At 39.3% G+C, this 20,624-nt stretch overlaps 1 protein-coding gene and 1 long non-coding RNA gene across 5 annotated transcripts; both read left to right on the top strand.

Moving 5' to 3' along the window:
• Positions 1–1,148: 1,148 nt before the first annotated feature.
• Positions 1,149–8,702, top strand: LOC308392487. The gene is made up of 5 exons (XR_013970817.1): positions 1,149–1,358; positions 2,973–3,003; positions 3,942–3,973; positions 5,092–5,118; positions 7,669–8,702. It is a non-coding gene; the product is annotated as an uncharacterized lncRNA (long non-coding RNA).
• A 4,650-nt stretch (positions 8,703–13,352) lies between these two features.
• Positions 13,353–19,795, top strand: LOC308384282 (ATP-dependent DNA helicase PIF1-like). 4 transcript variants are annotated; one of them, XR_013969297.1, is made up of 3 exons: positions 13,353–17,540; positions 17,723–17,859; positions 17,949–18,165. XR_013969297.1 is itself a non-coding variant. In XM_080862768.1 (3 exons), the coding sequence occupies exons 1-2, from the start codon at positions 13,385–13,387 to the stop codon at positions 15,861–15,863; spliced, it is 2,319 nt and encodes a 772-aa protein (XP_080718894.1). In that variant the 5' UTR covers positions 13,353–13,384; the 3' UTR covers positions 15,864–15,883; positions 15,976–16,087. The 4 variants fall into 4 exon arrangements, 2 of the variants coding, with proteins under 2 accessions (XP_080718894.1, XP_080718893.1); XM_080862768.1 differs by lacking the exons at positions 17,723–17,859; positions 17,949–18,165 and having other exon boundaries at positions 13,353–15,592; positions 15,753–15,883; positions 15,976–16,087; XM_080862767.1 differs by lacking the exons at positions 17,723–17,859; positions 17,949–18,165 and having other exon boundaries at positions 13,353–15,883; positions 15,976–16,115.
• The last annotated feature ends 829 nt before the right edge of the window (positions 19,796–20,624 follow it).

Here is a 20,624-nt window from a genome sequence, read left to right as displayed (position 1 = left end):
GAGAGAGAGAGGACCCTGCCCTTATTTGGCAGCATGTCATTGTAGGATTTAAATTGAATATAGTTAGACTGGTTGACTGGATTAGAGCCTGTGTTTGTGTGTCCCTCTGTGCATTTGTGTTTCAATATGCCTCCATATTTGTAATTTTGTAAGTTATTACTATTCTGCTAAATCATAGTATTTCTGGTACTTTTCGGTACTTGTGCTAAATACAGTATTTCTGCTAAATCATACTATTCCTGCTTTTCATAAGATTTGTGCCTAATATAGTATTTCTGCTAAATTATAGTATTTATTCTTTTTATAGGATTTGTGCCTAACATAGTATTTCTGCTAAATTATAGTATTTCTGCTTTTTATACTATTTGTGCCTAATATAGTATTTCTGCTTTTTATAGGATTTGTGCCTAATATAGTATTTCTGCTTTTTACAGGATTTGTGCTTAATATAGTATTTCTGCTAAATTATAGTATTTCTGCTTTTTATAGTATTTGTGCTAAAACATAGTATTTCTACTAAATGTAGTATTTATGCTTAATCATAGTATTTCTATATATTTCTGCCAGGTCCCCAGGCAGCCAATCCTCTGTGAGGACTGAGACATTCAAATTTTCAAATCAGGGCCTGCACGGTTTCCCAGCCAATCATATATGTGTCCTGAGGCTTTCAAATTTGCATATTGGGGCCTTCATGGCTTCTAAGCCAGCCAATCATATCTGAGGGCTGAGGAATTCAAATCCACAAATCAGGGCCTGCACGGCTTCCCAGCCAGCCAATCATGTATGTGGGCTCCAGGCATTCAAATTTGCATATTGGGGAATTCGTGGCTTCTAAGTCAACAAGTCATCCATGTCATATATCTCTAAAAATTCATATTTTAATGATAAATTGTCAACACTTGAAGATTCCCCCATCTCTTCTGAACAAAACGGTGCAGTGACCGTTCTAGCCCTTACGGTTAGGAAATTATAGTCATTTGTTTTGAGGGGAATCCTTAATGGATAATGTTTATATATATATATATATATATGTATGTCTTTAAAACATCTTTGCAGACTGACTGTCCTGGATTGGTTGTTTTTTGTTTTTTTCAGGTCTGGTGAACTCAGCTCTTTGGTGTTGGTGTTCAGGAGTAGAGCCTTCTAATAATATTTATTCAACTTATAGAATTAAAGTTCTGCGAGTTTTTTCTGTAGCAAATAAATATTGTATAGAATATTTAAAATCACCTACATTTTTGATGTTTACAATGCCCATTGTGTGTAATACTGGAATTTCCTACTACCCGTGAACGCCTCATCTTTTACCTGACTGCCGGACATCCGCCTTTCCGCACACTTCGCTGAGTCCGCTCTGGGTGAGTGCTGCTGCTCTGCTTCTCCTCTTCTCTCCTAAATGTTTATAGTCTGTTTGTGCGATTTAACGAGTTCTTTTAGTGATTTATAAAGCCAACCGAGGTATAACTCATATTAGAGTAACACAGTGGTTGCTTTTTCTTAGTGAAACTTTGTCATTTTTGTATGTAAAAGGAGTGTTTGATGAGCTAACAACCCGATGCTAATGCCTAGCGCTCCTTTGAGCCCAGTGTGAAATGAAAATTTGACTGTGAACCACGGTTATTGTGTTGTTTTATTAATTACATTTGGTGTGTTCGTGTTTGTCCGTCTGTTACATAAGGTGCAGTTAGTTCTCTTCACAAATCAGTTGGTTAAAACAGCCTCATTCTTTATGCTGTAAAGTTTTTAACGAACCGCCATCTTAGATTCAGTGTCAGCTGTCGGCAAGATCAAAGGAGCCATTTTACCGCCTCTGACCGAACACGGGAGAAAAAAGTCACGTTTGTCCAGGTCTTGTGGATTAATTAAGAGAAAGGAGGGGGGGAGAAACTGAGGATTAAACATAGGCTATGTCCCCACATACACGGGTATTTTTGAAAACTGAGACTTTCCGTTTTCGTTTTAAAAAACAATCCCGTCCACACATGAATGCAGAAATGAAGGAAAACTCTGCTAGGAACCTACCAAAGCAACAGGTGGCGCTATATTCCTAAAGTGTAGAAATGTTGGCCAATCAGAAGTCTAGAAGCCTCGGTGGGAAATAGCAAACAAAGATGGGGCATAAAAGCAGAACAGAGTCATATGTGTGGGGGGACAGTAACTGTGTGTGTATATGTAAGCATTTAAACACTGCAGAGAGAACAATTAACAGTAACCGTATTGTAGAAATGCATTTCACCGAAAAAATAACGTGGCGCACAGTGTGACGTCAAAAAAGGCGCTGCGTTTTCTCCGTGTCCCTGTCCACACATAAATGCAAAAACGGAGTTTTCAAAAATATCCTGGCAAGCGTTTTTAGTTTTTCAGTGACCGAAAACGCCGTTTAAGTGTGGACGAAAGGTGCAAACGGATAGAAAAATCTCCATTTTCAAAAGTACCTGTGTACATGTGGACATAGCCCAAGAATAATAAGAACTCCTAAACAGGAGACTTTAATTTTTAAGAACTGTTTAACAAAGGCTTGTTTGTGCCAACCTAAATCTGCAGCACAGTTTAAATTCTCACTTTGTGGAAAATTAATGAAATAAACAACAGCCCACCTTCACATAAATAAAATATGTCAGTATATTATTATTATTATTAATATGGTATATAGATATTTATTTTAAAATAACAGCATATTTAATGATACTATGTGCAGTTGGTAATATTTTAGGAAGTAGAATTTGAATGCAGACCACCTCAAATATTAAAGCCTTAAAAATATACATCGTGCAGTTTTTCATGTATGAGTGTTATTGCAATCTTAAATGAGAGGTAGACCAAAGAAAACAGAGGAGAGTTGTTGTTTGTATTCCAGCTGTAGTAAACAAAGAAGTTTAGTGAATCTTTTTGACAACAGAGAGTGATGCAGTATTGATGCTGATTTGAGTTTTCTGATCCTGTATTTTTGTTCTTTGTCTTTTGTTACACAGAGTGACATAAAGCTTGGTTTTGCCTTTGCTGGTAAGTAAACAGTGATTGTAACTGAAGCAATATGAAACTGGGATTGTGTAACATGTTTAGCAATTTATATACAATAGTTTGGCTTTTTGTGATATTTTGCCATTTGCTCATGGGCAAAAACACATTTAGGATTTATAAGCAGTAAGCTCCCCCACTAGATCTCTGAGTGTCCCTAAAAATGTCCCTGAAGTTTAATAGGCCATTTATGTCTAATTTTAATTTTAAAGGCTTATCAAAGCATTTCTGTAGTAATTATGGTTTTTATTACACATGTTAAGGCCATTTGCAATTTAATTTTGCCTTCTTTAGACTAAAGTGAGTTCATTTTGTCTGAGGTACAGTGCTGGGAAAAGTCTTTCTTCCTTGCAGATTTATTTTGTTCATGCTTTTTTGTCACATGTTTCAAATCATCTAACAGGGATGATATGAATAAATACAAAAAAGCATTTTAAAGTGATGATTTCACGTATGAAGCAGAGAAAACCAAACCAGAGCTATCTGTTCTAATGTGAGAACATGCTGGTCTCTAATACCCAGCTGTGGAAGCCCTGATACGAAGAACTACCATCAAGCATTTATAGTATCAAGTATCATTTGTGATTGTTGCATGCTTTGAAACTGTGATGTTATCATTTGATCAAGTGTGCAGTGCGAGCAAATCATTGCTTGTGGTATCTGCTGTGTTATGTAAAGTATTAGAGCTTTACGTTAATGAGGAATTTCTGTGGCTTATTGCAGATGGATAAAACGACACATCACCTTAATAAAGACAGAAATCTTTAATAAGGTGCAGAAAGAGAAGATGGGGTGTTTATAGTAAAGCTGTTGTAAACAAAGAATTTAACTGATTTTTTTTTCACTACAGATTGTGATGCAGTATTGACTCTGATGCTGATTTCAGTTGTCTGATTCTGTATTTTTGTTCTTTTGTTACACAGAGTGAAACAGAACTTCGGTTTTGCCTTTGCTGGTAAGTAAGCAGCAATTGTAACTGCAGAAATATGACATTGTCACTGTGTAACATGTTTAGCAACTTACCTAACGTAGTTTGGTTTTTGTGACATTACCATTTACTGATGGGCAAAAACAAATGGTCAGAATGTATACCTTGTAGCAGCAAAGGCCCCACACATGACCTCTGACTGTCCCTGAAGTTTAACAGGCCATTTGTGTCTGATTTTTATGTTTGAACACAAACAACTGTTTTTATACAGTTGTTCGTGTTCTCCGTTTGTTTGTCGATTTACGTAACAGACACAACTATGAACGCATTTTAGGTGAGTTAGTGTAAGTGGTAGCTTAAACACTTAAGAGCACCACAGTTGTTGCTTTATATCTTCACTCATATTTTGCTTATGTATTACATTAAAGTCAGACCACTATAGAAGTATTTTTGCCTGAGTGAACAGAAGTGGTAGGTTAAACATTTAAGCAATAATAAAAGACTAAGAGAACCAGAGTTGTGAGTAGGCAATGTTGTGTATGTTAAAGCCTGTGTGTAATTTATATACACTAAGTTTAAATCAGTTTCTTAATAATTTGCTTGATACAATGTGTTTAAAATTTTATATAAAAAAGGGAAATATTGCAAAATACAAAGATTCCTGCCAACAGGTACAATGGAAGGACTTTTTATTATAATTTTTGTAATTGCAAAAATGGTGTGCCACTGTTGTTACAATAACATGTCAAAATTTACATGTATTTTAGGATTTACATATTCAGATCAGAACTAAAACCTGATGAGGTTTTCCGTTGATTCTAACAGTTGTGGTTTTTCCACACTTTATTAAGCACTGACTTGTGATAGAAAATGATGGAGCTAAAAAGCCATAATCTGTACCAACAAATATTGGTGCCTCTTCTTTTCACTTCTGTAGTATGCATGCCTTTATTACACATGTTATCGCCATGTGAGACTCTGTAACTGAAGTTTGTCCTCTTCAGACTACAGTGAGTTCATAAAGGCTTGGAGAAATTGAGGATTTTACTAGTTATTTCATGTCACAGTAAATTGGATTGTGTGCGAAGAGGTTCAACAGTCTAAGTCATTAAACAGTGATCTGATGTGTTGTTTCCTTTCTCTAGGATACTGATCTGATCGTCGCAAGTCTGGTAAGTAAAGGTTTTGTCTGCGGTACAGTGCTGAGAAAGGTCTTTCTTCCTTGCAGATTTATTTTGTTTATGCTTTTTTCACATGTTTCAAATCATCTAACAAGGATGACCTGGATAAATACAAAAAGCAGTTTTAAAGTGATGATTTCATTTTTGAACCAGAACAACCTGGTCTAATGTAAAAACATGTTGGTCTCTAATACCCAGCTGTGGATGCTCTGATAGCAACAATTACCATCAAGCATTTACAGTAACTGGTAATGACTGGTTTACATCACTGGTTGATTTTGGTCCACTATAATTTCAGAATTGTCTTAATTAGATCCAAACAGGACAGGCAAGAAAAGAAAAAAGTCTTAAGGCCCAATATAGGGTTTTCAAGTCATACCAAGTATCTTAATTTCATTAAAGTCCAGACTGATTCGTTTACACCAAGAGTTTTGTTTCATTCATTGAATTGGACTTGCTTGTGTGCTTCAGATCCTAAGTGTGATTAAACTTAAGCTCAGGATCTGATGAGTTGATGGTCCTGAAGTAGTAAAGGAACTCTGGGACATCATAGTAACAGCACCATGTTTGACTTTAATGCTGGTGTTTTTCTCTCACTATAGATGATTCAGTTTAGTGCAGTTAGTCAGCACAGCTGTTGGTTATCATCGAGATATTATTAGGCAACTTGTTTTTGCCTGTTCAGCTACAACATCTGGGAGGGTATTTGTTTTCTGGGGTCTCCAGATCCTTAGAAATCTCTTTGTAAACCTTTACAGAACTATATGTGTTTGTTTCACATTAGAGCAGCTCACGACTAGCAGTTTAGGGACAATTAAATATTCACATAGGGCAGGGGTCTCAAACTCCAGTCTTCAAGGGCCGGTGTCCTGAAGCTTTTCCACGTGTCCCTGTTACAAAACACCTGAATAACATTTGTAGGTCATTAGTGAGAGTATAGAATTTGACTGTGTGCTGAAGTGGCATCCCCTAAGACTACTCAAATTTAAGTAATTTAAGTGTTTGGAAAAATGTACTTCTAAAAGTACTTTCATTGCATCATGTTCATTCACTCATGAGCTGCTATAACATGAATCAAATGGCTGAATTACCACCTCAGCATGCAGTCAGGTAGAGTTTTGCTAATGACCTACTAATGTTATTCAGGTGCGTTGCAACAGGGACACACAGAAAAGTTTCTGGACACCAGGCCTTAACGACCAAGAGTTTGAGACCACTGGTGGTAGGGCATTGTGGATTTCAAAAACTTCTTCCCTTAAATCACTGCCTGAAAACTGCTTTTTGTAATTTGTCATAATGACTTGCAAAATATAGGTGGGATGAAAACATAAACATGAGACATTTTATAGTGGCCTGATATTTTTTATCAAGGCTGTTTTTTGAAAATAATCCTGGCCTAATTTACAAAAGATGAACTGTCTGAAAGTCATGTTTGTTTGTTTGTTTAAGAAATGTGGGAATCTCCAGCTAAGATCTTACATGCAACAGCTCAGATACAGCACTCACTTCTGTTCTTTTTATCATGAAATGATCTACAAAGAAATTACCATCATACTAAATTTTGCTAATTAGGCCTTTATATCAGCTATGATAAGTTTATTATAGATTTAGTGGAGTGCTTATTGCTGTGTATCAAACATGCCCCAAATGTGACTGAAATATGTAGAAACTGCTGTGTAGAAACTAGCTGTCTCCAAATTTCTCATTTTGCCAAAATTCATACAGAGTGGCCTGAAACTGTCTGCTCTAACCTCAGTGTGTTGGTTTTGTTGGACCATATAATATTTACAGTAAGTTACTGTAGCAGCACGTCTTGGTTTGAGTTTAGACTTAGTTTATTGTTTTAATAGAACGTAAAAATGTCCTTATAACAGTTCCACCATCATTTGTTAAACATTGTCATTCTGTTCACTCCAATAATTTACTGTAGAACTCTTTAGTATTTAAAGCCCTACATGTACTGTATTTTTGAAATTATAAGGCATAATGTCAATAAACAAGTCTGTTTTTAAGGCAGATTAAGCCAAACAAAACAGTCAGATAAGTCAAACTTTATTCAAGTCATTCACAACAACTCTCAACACTGTTCAGTTGTAACACATAAAATACAGAACAATACACTCACTTTTTCAGTTCATTCCTCATCCACAAATCCATCAAACTCTTCATGGGTTGATCAGTTTGAAATCTGCTTCTTAAGCATGTCTCTTAGCACGTGCCAGGTCCTTGTACACACACCATAATGTTATGTTGAAGCACCGTACGAATTACTCTACGAGGGTCCTGACTATGGTAGCCATAATGCTCTGACAATACATCAAGCAGCGCAGCTTTGTAGCTTACCGAAGTCTTACTAAAATATTTGACAGAATTTTGAGCGCTGTGTACCACAGAAATCCCGTTCGAGGTCAGTAAGCATAACCAGAATCGATACACTAGGCACATTGTATGTTTTTGAGAAAATGACAGGATTTTAGGTGTGCCATATAATCTGAAGAATATTGGAAATACGACTAATTCCAGGCCTTTTGTGTCTTACAGGTGACCTGCTGCAGAAGATCCTCTCTCTCTCTATCATTATAAGCAATTCTGTCTATCCTATCACTCTCCCAACTCTATCTAATTTGAAAGCCATTCTATCTTGTATCCCTCTATCTCTACCGCTCTATCTAATTTGAAAGCCATTCCATCTTGTATCCCTCTCTCTACCGCTCTAATTTGAAAGCCATTCCATCTTGTATCCCTCTATCTCTACTGCTCTATCTAATTTGAGAATCCAAGTTTTGAGAATCCTTTCAGAATCCAATTTTCAGAAATCCAAGTTACCAGAACTTGATCTATCTGTTACAGAATTCTGAGAGATCTCTGCTCTCACTGCTCTTTCTTTCCTGTCATTAAACTCTCTCACATTCAGTCATTTTGCTGGAAATTACAAGTTGAATATACAGTAGTAGAATTACAGTAGAACTTATAGTAGAAACTACTTACACAGCCCTACATTTGTCATTTTAATTTTGCATTAGACTTTAGTTTGGACTGCTAGTTTGGCTTACTTTGATCAATTGTATAAAATATCACCTTTTTATACGTTTATTTGTAATAAGATAATCTGGTTATTTTGTAATACATACATTCAGATAAATAATAAATTAGATCCAGTCTGTTAGTCTGTTTCATTGGCTATAACATTTGACTGCAAGTTTATAGTATTATTATTTAAGGACAAACCCATTTTGTCACTCGGTGTAAGTATTCAGTTAGTATTGTCATCGAGAAGCGCCTGAGGACTTCCTGTTTCCTGACTGCTGCAGAAAATCCAGCTGAAGAATCCTCATCACCTGTCATCTTATCACCACACCAACAAAGCTCCATATATTTGATTTCAATTTTAGATATCTGAAAGATTTACATAAACTCCCCTAAGAGCTAAGACTTTTATTATAGCCTGTTGATTGTTGAGATTTATTCTGTATATCATTTTATAGAAGTTGTAATTATTTACCAGTCTGGTTAAAAATATATAAGTAAAATTATACAGTTTCTGAAATAGCTACAATAAAACGGACCAAATTGTTTCCAGAGAACTTTGAATTTCCTTTATTTTGAGTTTGGAGTAGAAAATCAGCTTTTTATATATAATAGTACATTTCTCAGATTTAACAGTAATTTGAGGAGTTATACGTTTTTCTGTGTTTCAAGGTTCAGTTTTGTTTACATTTGTGTATAACCACATATAAGCTCCAGGTTGTACTTCAGCAAAATGCCAAGAAAAAGTCAAAGGTCGCAGTCCCAGAAGCTTAGATGGCAAAAGCAGAAAGAACAGGTGAATGTTTCTCAGAGCAGTGAGCAGGTAAAGGTGTGTGTTTCAACTTTTCCCAGCACAGAAGTACAGAGCAGTGTTCAGACAGCCACAGTGTCTTATGCAGATGTGGTAAAGAGAAGTGTTCCCTCAGTATCTGTCCCAGAGCCTGAAGTTATGCAGGTAATACATATTGAACCGCAGGTAACTGTACAAACACAGCATGATGGAGAGACAGCCACAGTGTCTTATGCAGATGTGGTAAAGAGAAGTGTTCCCTCAGTATCTGTCCCAGAGCCTGAAGTTATGCAGCTAATCCAGACTAAACCCCAGCTAACTGTACAAACACAGCATGATGGACAAGCTCCAGGACAGTCTCATGTACAGGTTACAAACAGTGAAAGTCGTCCACGAGTGAGTAGCGTCTGTGCTTCCCGAAGCCAGGCCGCTCCTAGGTATGGAAAGTACCGGAATCAGCAATGCATGGCTAACAGTTTGGTTTTCCTGTCATTCTTACACGAGGATGAATTTATTACCAGAGCAGATCTAAACCGTGTGTTGGACAAAGGCCATGCCGTCTATTCAGATGCCAGACTGAGGTTTGTGAACAGCGTGTTTCTAGCCTGCGATGAACTTCCCTCAGTTGTTACCAGCCGCAGACACGAGTATCAAGTCGACATGTCTCAGTTTGCTCATTACGGCACATTTGATGGTACAGATCACTTTCCGAGCCTTGAACAGGGACTACAGTGTTTGGCTTCAGACGTTCGCTATGCTTTGCTAGTCATGGGAGGAACAGTCATCGCTGTTAGCAGGCTGACTTCAGGTGAATATGCATATTTTGACCCTCACCCACGTAAGTCTACTGGTATGCCATTGTCGCTAAGTGTAAGTGGTGGAACTGCAGTTATGTTGAAATTCACACGTCTTAATGACATGATTGACAGGATCAAACGTTTGTACAGAATGTTCAGCATCGCACCAAGCTGCACTTATGAGCTACAGCCCATCGAGTTTCACAGTGAAAACGCTGCTGACCAAAGAGATGCTAATCAAACCACCGAATACAGACAAACAGCTACAAGTGCACCAGCACCAGCTTTAAATGAACGTGTTCATGAATTAAACTCCGAAATATACACTGAGCAGACACGGAAACCTGTGACCAAAGATTTAACCAGTGAAGTAATGTCATCCAGAGTTGATTCTTCAAATGAGACAGCTGCTCCCAGAAATAAACATCATCCTTCTGATTATTTTGAAAAGGAAACCTCTGCATCTTCTGTGAGAGAAACTCAGGTAACACCAGATTCTGTTCCTCAGAATGATTCAAACAGTGCCTCCAGTTCAACTAAGATAACAGAGGAACTCTCAGATAAACTGCTGAAACGTAATAAACAGGAAAGGCAAAAAATGAGGAGAAGATTATTAGCCCAAGAAAAAGTACCACAGAGAAAGGAAAATCAGAAGACGAAAGAAAGGCAGATGTACAGGTTTGATGAAAGCTTCAAGACAAAGAAAAAAAACTCAACTAAGAAGTGTAATGATCCTGATCACAGACATAAAAGGAGTCTGTACAAAAATGAGCTGTATAAATTAAATGCTACCTATAAGGAGAAACACAGAGAACATTTGAGAAAGATATATAGAGAAAGTGCTAAAATTAGAGAGAGAAAAAGAGAACGTGTCATAAGGACATATAGAGACAATCCCCTATTCAGAGAAAAGCAGAAGGAACGTATAAGAAGAATATACAGAACTTGTGCTGGATTCAGAGAGAAACATAAAGCTTACATGAGGTCATATGTATATAACCTATATAAAAAAAGCAAAGATTTTAAACAGAAAAAACGATCTTATATGACAAAGCGGTATGGAGAAGAAAAACAATTTCAGCAACAACACAAGGGCAATATGAGAGAACGAATGAGAGTAAAATATTGGAACAGTTTTTCTTTCAGACAGATGCATAATATCAGATGTGCAATGAATATAAAACGGAAATATCGCCAGATGCATCGACCAGCTGAGAGTTTACAGTGTCATCCAGAGAACACTTTAATGAATGAGGCCATATCTCGTTTCAGATCTAACATTAAGTCAGCACCATCTTATGTTTGTACTGTTTGTCTAAAAGCTTCTTTTCCTAATCAGGTGAAAATCTGCAAAAGAGAAAATTACTCAAAACACCAGACTGTAGCTCATCAGTGCCTAACTGGTAAATTTGTTCATGTGTGTGATGAAGCATGTCATGATCACTGCAGCTTTCCTGTTGAGAGAAAAAAAGAGTATATTTGTCACACGTGTCACAGTTCCCTCAAAAGTGGATGCATGCCCAGGCTTGCTGCTGTTAATGGTTTAGAACTGCAGGATATTCCAGCTGAACTGTGTGATCTCAACATTCTGGAGAGACATCTGATTGCCAAATGCATACCATTTGCTAAGATTATTCCTCTTCCAAAGGGGAGACAGAGACTCATACGTGGTAATGTGGTGTGTGTACCATCTGAGGTCCAACAAACAGTTGACAGTTTACCGAGGATCAGAAGCCAATCACAGATCATGAGGATAAAGCTGAAAAGACGACTGTGCTACAAAGGCCATCAGCTGTTCCAGACTGTCACCTGGTCTAAACTCATTCAAGCTCTGCGTAAACTGAAACAAATTCATCCACAGTACACAGATATTGTTATCAGAGATGATGCATTGCTTTGTGATCCAACGTTACCTGATGATGACAGCAGTGATGAAGCCAGCATGGCAAGTGATGATTATAATGAAGCAGATTTAATGGAAATTGACAACTATGAAAAAGATGCCCTTTTGTGTGAAAGTGAGTCTCAAAGTGACCAAGATATTAATATGCAATCCTGTGATGAACAACCAGAGGAACAAAATCCAGATGAACCAGAAAGTGATTTGAACAATGGAGGTTTTGCTCTAGAAAGTTGTCTGCAGCCTGTTGACATTTCAGAAGAGATTCTCTGTTTCACTGATAACACATATTGTGTGGCTCCTGCAGAAAGAAACAATCCTGTTAGCTTCTTCAGAACTCCTCATTTGGAAGCCATGGCATTTCCTGTGCAGTTTCCTACTGGTCAGAATACACTTGATGAAAAGAGACGTCTCAAGCTCACACCGAGTGCATACTTCAAGTCAAGGCTTTTCAACATTGATGCAAGATTTGCTAAAGACACAAATTACCTGTTTTTCTCACAGTTTGTCACTGAAATACACTTGGCTAATTCTAGCATGACAATACAGCTAAGGAAAGGTAAAACTATGACGAAAGATGGACGCAAAATCACATCAGGAATGTTACAAAGTAAGACAGAAGTAGAGAAGCTGGTAAGAAATAAAGATGCAATCAGATTTATGCAGCCACTCAGAGGAACTCCAGCTTACTGGCAGAAAACTACCAGAGATCTATTCAGCATGGTTCGCCAAATAGGAACACCTCAGTTCTTTGTCACTTTCTCTGCTGCTGAGATGAGATGGCCTGAAGTGATTCAAGCAATAAAGAGACAGCAAGGTGAAGAGGTTGATTTTGAAGCCCTGGACTGGTCAGAAAAGTGTGAAATTCTAAGATCAAATCCAGTAACCACCATGCGAATGTTTGATAAACGTGTTGAGGCTTTGTTCAGAGATTTGCTTTTTTCTCCTGCACAGCCCCTTGGTGAGATCATTGATTACTTTTACAGAGTTGAGTTCCAGCACAGAGGTAGTCCACATATACACATGTTGCTGTGGATTCGAGAAAAGGTAGAAGCAGATGTGGATGATGACCAAACTGTCTGTGACTTTGTGGACAGATACATCTCAGCTCAACTCCCTGATCCAGAAAAACAACCTGAACTGCACAAAAAAGTCACTGAGCTACAAAAGCACAGCAAAAACCACACAAAGACATGCTTTAAGAGTGTGAACTCTGGTTGTAGATTTGGGTTTCCCAAACCACCAGCCACAAGAACAATGATTGTGAGACAGGATGAGGATTCAGACACTGAAGCTGCAAAAGCCAAACTCAGACCTTTGTTGAACCTGCTGAAGGAACCTGAAGCTGCTTCCCTCACCATAGAGCAGATTCTGTCACGATGCAACTTAACAATGAATGAGTATGAACAATGCCTCCAAGACATAAACAAGAAAACAGCTCTGATTCTGAAACGTGACCCAAATGAGTGTTGGATCAACAATTACAACCCAGACCTGCTTGAAGCCTGGAACTCTAATTTAGATGTCTCATTCATTTTGAATGCCTATTCATGTATAGAATACCTCTGTAAATATATAACAAAGAAAGAATCTGGCCTCTCTGAATACCTGAAGACAGTTATTGACAACTCTGATAAGAACACCGTCAATGAATGTGATGAAATGAGAGCTGTGATGCAAGCTTACTCAAAAAAGAGAGAAATCAGCGCACAGGAGTGTGTGACTCGAGTCTGTGGCCTAAAAATGAAAAAATGTTCCCGCAGTGTTGTATTTGTACCAACAGATGATAACCCAGTAAAAATGAGTCGGCCCATGAGCTTCCTGGAAAGCACAACACACGACAGTTGTAATATTTGGATGACAAGTTTGAGTGATAAATACAAATGCAGACCTGAGACCCCAGAATATGAGGAAATGTCACTGGCTGATTTTGCTGCCTTGTGCAGGTTGGTGAGTGGTCCAAATGAAGGAAAAGATGTGCTTCCTCTTCTAAACCAGCTTGGATTTGTACAAAGGCGAAAGAATGATAAACCAGCTATAATCAGATATTACCACTGTTCACAGGAAAAAGATCCTGAGCAATATTATGGTCGACTGTTGAGACTTTACCTTCCACACAGATCAGAGCAGGAACTGAAACCACAAGGGTTCCAAACCTATCAGTCCTTCTACAACTCAGGTTTTGTACGACTTCCATGTTCAGACCACAGTGAGTCTGTGAAAAGGGTTGTGAAAAGAAATAAAGACAAGTATGAGAAGAACTCTGAGGATATTGAGAGTGCACTGGAAGAGTTTGAACAAAATAGGGATGTTGTGATTGATGAATGGTGTAATCTTGCTCCTGAATCTGAAGTTGTGAGGCTGCAATGCGATGAGAATCTTCCTGAGAGACATTCTGATGATGAGAACGAACAGGAGAATGTTCCCGACTACAGTCGTCAGTCTGATGCTGTAACAAAGATCAGAGCCGTCAGAGAACAACCTGCAGTAGATCCAGCCGTGGTACGTGTAATGTATCAGAATCTGAACCAGAAGCAGGCCTGCGTGTTCTATGCCATAAGAGACTGGTGTATTCAGCGAGTTTGTGGTTTGAACCCAGATCCATTTTTCTTCTATATCAACGGTGGTGCAGGAACTGGAAAGTCACATCTGATTAAGTGTATTCATTCTGAAGCATCAAAGATCCTGAGCAGACTGCCTGCTAATGCAGAAGAAGCTGACATATCAAATCCAACTGTTTTACTGACTTCATTTACCGGTACAGCAGCTTTTTCTATCAGTGGCTCTACGTTACATTCTCTACTGAAACTACCCAGGAGTCTGAAACCACCCATTCAAGGACTTGGTAACCAACTGGATGAAGTCAGATCTGAGCTGATGAATGCTGAAATTATTGTTATTGATGAGATTTCAATGGTTTCAAAACCCCTTTTTGCTTATGTGGATGCAAGACTGAAACAAATCAAAGGCACTCAGAGACCTTTTGGTGGAATGTCAGTTTTAGCTGTTGGAGATTTTTACCAGCTGCCACCAGTGCGACAGTCTAAACCTCTCTGTGTTTACGATCCAGAACAGATTGACCTATGGCAGGAGCATTTTCAGATGATCACTCTAACCGAGATCATGCGTCAGAAAGATGATGTGGCCTTTGCAGAGATGCTGAACAGGATTAGAGTCAAAGAAAAGACAGATGAGCTTTCTCAGTGCGACAGAGATTTGTTGTCACAGGCTGTGACTGCACCAGAAGAATGTCCAACTGAGGTCTTACACATTTATGCCACCAACAAGAATGTGGAATCCCACAACACAGATACCCTGAAGAAGCTTCATTCAAACATCATAATCATCAATGCAGACGATTTCCAGAAGGATAAATGTACAGGCAGAATGGAACGAAGAGACAAACCATTTACAGGTGGGCGAAATGATTTACCTGACACTCTGAATGTTGCTGAAGGAGCTCGAGTCATGCTGACCAGAAACTTGGACACACTAAACGGTTTAGTCAACGGTGCTTTTGGTATACTGGTAAAGGTGGTGAGATCTGAAAATGATGGACACATAATTAAACTGGGGCTCAGGATGGACAACCGGCAGCCTATGAGACACAACCGCAGTGCTAATGCAGCATCTGATGATCTTGTTTACATTGAGAGAGCAGAGGAGAGTCTGAAGTTTAAAGGAGCAGTACGCAGACAGTTTCCTGTAAAGCTAGCATTCGCTTGCACAATTCACAAAACTCAGGGTCTTACAACACAGACAGCTGTAGTTTCAATGAAGAACATTTTTGAACCAGGTATGGCTTATGTTGCTCTCAGCAGGGTGACGTCTCTCAGTGGACTCTATTTGCAGGACTTGGATGAGAAAAAGATTTACGCCAATCCTGAGGTAACTGCAGCGCTCCAAACCATGAGACAAGCCAGTGTTGAGGAAATGATGCCTCTTCTTCAGGTCAGAGAAACAGCCAGCAGACTTGACACTCTTACACTGATCCATCACAATACGGAGGGTTTGCCATCTCACATCAGTGACATCAAGAGTCATCATGAAATGTGTTTAGCAGATGTTTTGTGTCTCACTGAGTCTCACCTTCAAGGCTCCTTTGTTGCAGACAGTCTTCATTTGGACGGCTACACCATGTTCAAACGCAACAGACATGTGTCCTACACAAACTTTCCTCACATGGCCAGCAGAAGTGGTGGGGGAGTTGTTGTGTATTTGAGGAATCATTTTCAGGTTCAGGTAAAACAGTATCTGCATAATGTCACTGATCTTGAGTTTTTAGTGTTGAAGGTTCAGGCTCCATTCCCTGCACTCATTGCTGTTGTGTACAGACCCCCTGACTACAGTTTGACACCATTCATGCAAAACCTGGTAAGTCTTTTAGATTCACTTGAAATAATGGACTGTCACCCAATCATTGTGTGTGGAGATTTTAATGAGAACCAGTTGCAGAGTGGAAGAAAACAGATTCTGGAGCAGTTTCAGTCGAGAGGGTATTCACAGCTGATCACTTCTGCCACTACAGACAAGAACACCCTGCTTGACCTCATTTTTATTTCTCAGCCACAGAAATGTCTGTATTCAGGTGTTCTGAGATCATATTACAGTTACCACAACCCTGTCTTTTGTGTCCTGTCCTCGAGCCAATCATGAAGTCGTCTGGTGAGTTTTGAAACAATTACAGATCATGTTTGTTACAGAGTTTACTGATTGTAGAGCATGAAAAAGATTTTTCATTGAAAAAAGGGTCTTCCCTACTCTGTCTGTCAGAAGACCCTTTCTTATTGCAATGTTATTAATCATTTCACCAAATCATTGCTGAACTTCATGCAGAGCAGAGAACATCTGCTATCATGCACCTCTGATCTGAAATGTGCTGCAACATTTATTAAACCAACATCATTTCTTTTATTCTCATGTTTTAAATGACTAAATCTTTTTACTGTGACGTATGTAGCTCAACAAACGAGATCTTCCCCTCCAAGGGCTTGAAAATATGAAATAGTAAATAAATAAATCCCACCTAAATGCAGGTATTTATTATGGGTCACATGAATAAATACAGACAATTATATTTTCTTGATTATAGTAGCTTTTGTAGAATCAAAAGTTTTTGTGATGAATGAGTTTTTGCTTATCATGTTTTACAGGTAAAAAATGTCAAAAGTTATAAACTATCTTTACGCTACCAGAGATGTCTATAATGATACATTATGTAGAGAAAAACATTAGTACAGCTTACAGAATATGTATAAAAACTGATTTAGAAGTAAATGGATAGTTTTCTGAAAGTTCCCGACTACAGTTTAACACCACCCACCCAGATCAGCCCCCAAGTGTCTATGTAATGCTGGTATGGTGTGTGAGTTTGACTTGGCCTTTATCCGGGTGGGTTTGGGTTTGGGTGGATAAAGGCCAAGTCAGAATTCTCTGAGCAGCTGGAAAAAGCTGCTAATAAACAAAGACATCAAAAAGTGTGGGCTTTAGGTGTAGCCCCCGCTTTCTGATGCACTAATTAGACTTAGTAACCGACACCCCATACCAGCATTACATAGACACTTGGGGGCTGAGCTGGGTGGGTGGTGTTATAAGCACGTGTTTTGTTAGATATATTTTTTCAGACACCATCTTCATGAACTGCTGAGCCAAACCTGATCCATCAGTGCTGGACTGCACAGATAACTACATGCCACAAGGAGACTGCTGTGTTATGAATTGCCATACCAGTGTGTCTTCAATGGAGAAGATGACACACCCATCACCTGACCTCCTGCCTGATCTGGAGACCATCATCATGCTACCACACTACACACCTCTGAGACCATCAATGATGACTCATACTGAGAAAACTGTATTTCCTGTCAGAGATGCTCAGTGATCCTCAGAGCAGAGAGAGGTATCATTCTTTATCTTTGATAAAAAAAAATGTCAGTTTTTAATTCAATTAATTAATTAAAATCCTGTTTATTGCATAAATAATTCCACACTCAAATGATTATACTTGTTGACACTTTTTGAGTTTTAATTCACATTATGGATTACAAATCTATGCTTTTTCTACTCTGTCTCTCTGTGCAGGTATTGCTGTCTTCTGAGTTCTTCCGTGTCCCAACTGAGGCCTTCAAACCTCATTGCAGAGCTCATGTCTTTCCTCACCATCATGTGAGTGTGAGATTGCTCTGGATTCTGGTTATGTGGCCTGCAGCACCTATAAGGTATTTCAACATTGTTCATTGTATAACTTATTTGTAGTTTTTAGGGTTTCTACAGACAAAAAAAATGTTCCTTTTTCTGTATTTTTTAGAACAAGCTCGTCCAGTGTGCCTGCATTCCAGCTTCTTAGACTCTACGCAAGTGGACAGAGTATCAGTGTTTGGCCACTCTTACAGACACTGACTTCTGTCAATTCACTTCTACTGATCGGGCACCTCACTCCAGGAAGACAGAGGGCTGCAAGCCTGTCATCATTTCCAGTGTGGCTTTGTATTCTTGGGGTAGCATCAGATTTTTCCCACAAATATTCAAAGGTAACACTTGTTTTAAGCTTAGTTATTAAATCAAAAGTCTTCCCTTGTGTCATGTCTGTGAAGGTTCTCATGATGTCCTTTGATGTAGTCTCTCTCTTCACTTGCATACCCACTACAGAGGCAGTGGAGACTGTCAGAAAACGACTGCAAGAAGACAGCTCCTTGGAAGACAGGACCAACTTCACACCCGATCAGATGTGCACACTGTTAGACCTCTGCCTCACCACTACATATTTCAAATACAACGAGGGTTTCTACAGGCAAAAACATGGCTGTGCCATGGGCTCCCCCGTGTCACCTATTGTAGCCAACCTTTACATGGAGGAAGTGGAAAGGAAGGCTCTTGGCTCTTTCAAAGGAAGAGTACCCAGCCACTGGTACAGATATGTAGACGACACCTGGGTCAAAATCAAAAGGCAAGAAGTGGAATCCTTCACTGCGCACATTAACGCCGTGGATAAAAACATCAAGTTCACCAGGGAAGACACAAAGGACGACTGTTTGCTTTTCCTGGACTGCGCTGTGCACATTGAAGAGAACGGCAAACTCAACATTGAAGTTTACCGGAAGCCCACACACACGGACCAGTACCTCCTCTTTGACTTCCATCACCCTCTGGAACACAAACTTGGAGTAATTAGGACACATCCCTCCCCCCCGGGCAGAACATGTTCCCTCTAAGCCTGAAGGGAAAAAGAAGGAACACACACATGTAAAGGAAGCACTCAAAACGTGTGGCTATCCTAATTGGGCGTTGATAAAGTCAGCAAAGATGCACAGAAAAGAACATCAGATACCAGCGAGGGAGGATAAGAAAGACAGATGCAACAACATTGTCATCCCCTATGTACTAATTAGACTTAGTAACCGACACCCCATACCAGCATTACATAGACACTAGGGGGCTGAGCTGGGTGGGTGGTGTTAAAAGCACTTGTTTTGTAGATATATTTTTTCAGACACGGCACAGTCTCCTTTGTGGCAAAACCTTCAAACTTCACCATCCTCAGCTGAAACAACAACATCTTAACACCATCTTCATGAACTGCTGAGCCAAACTTGATCCATCAGTGCTGGACTGCACAGATAACTACATGCCACAAGGAGACTGCTGTGTTATGAACTGCCATACCAGTGTGTCTTCAATGGAGAAGATGACACACCCATCACCTGACCTCCTGCCTGATCTGGAGACCATCATCATGCTGCCACACTACACACCTCTGAGACCATCAATGATGACTCATACTGAGGAAACTGTATTTCCTGTCAGAGATGCTCAGTGATCCTCAGAGCAGAGAGCGGTATGATTCTTTATCTTTGATAAAAAAAAATGTCAGTGTTTTTTAATTCAATTAATTAATTTAAATCCTGTTTATTGCATAAATAATTCCACACTCAAATGATTATACTTGTTGACACTTTTTGAGTTTTAATTCACATTATGGATTACAAATCTATGCTTTTTCTACTCTGTCTCTCTGTGCAGGTATTGCTGTCTTCTGAGTTCTTCAGTGTTCCAACTGAGACATTCAAACCTCACTGCAGAGCTCATGTCTTTCCTCACCATCATGTGAGTGTGAGATTGCTCTGGATTCTGGTTATATGGCCTGCAGCACCTATAAGGTATTTCAATATTGTTCATTGTATAACTTATTTGTAGTTTTTAGGCCTTAACACAAATAAAATGTTCCTTTTTCTGTATTTTTTAGAATAAGCTCGTCCAGTGTGCCTGCATTCCAGCTTCACAGAAAAGAACATCAGACACCAGCGAGGGAGGATAAGAAAGACAGACACAACAACATTGTCATCCCCTATGTAGCCGGTGTATCAGAAAAACTCAGGAGAGTTTTCTCCAAATACGACATCCCAGTGTACTTCAGACCCAGTAACACACTCAGACAGAAACTGGTTCACCCGAAAGACAAAACTCCTAAACACAAACTTAACAATGTGGTGTACGCTGTACAGTGCAGCGAGGAATGCCCAGACTTCTACATCGGAGAGACCAAACAGCCACTTCACAAGCACATGGCACAACATAGAAGAGCCACCTCCACGGGACAAGACTCAGCAGTTCATCTGCATCTAAAGGACAAAGGTCAGTCTTTGAGGATGCCAATGTTCACATTTTGGACAGATGGAGGAGTGAAAGAAGCCATTTATGTCCACTGTGAGCGACCATCTTTAAACAGAGGCGGTGGTTTACGACACCAACTGTCTGCCATCTATAATCCAGTTTTGAGTTCCCTCCCCAGACACCGTAACGTCCTCCCCAGACACCGTAACGTCCACTCACATCCTGGGAGTGGGCGTGGGTGATTTCCTGACCTCAGGAAATCACATGATAGGGTGGGGCCAGGTTTCACAATGAGCTCACCCGAAACCCTGGCTGATTGGGACCCACACCCACTTTCACACCTTGGCTCATGTGATTAGGTAGAGGATCATCA

Source organism: Rhamphochromis sp. 'chilingali' (genome assembly GCF_963969265.1).
Source record: "Rhamphochromis sp. 'chilingali' genome assembly, chromosome: 2".
NCBI lineage: Eukaryota > Metazoa > Chordata > Actinopteri > Cichliformes > Cichlidae > Rhamphochromis > Rhamphochromis sp. 'chilingali'.
The sequence above is the reverse complement of the archived record's forward strand: the minus strand, read 5'-3'. Positions and strand labels throughout refer to the sequence as shown.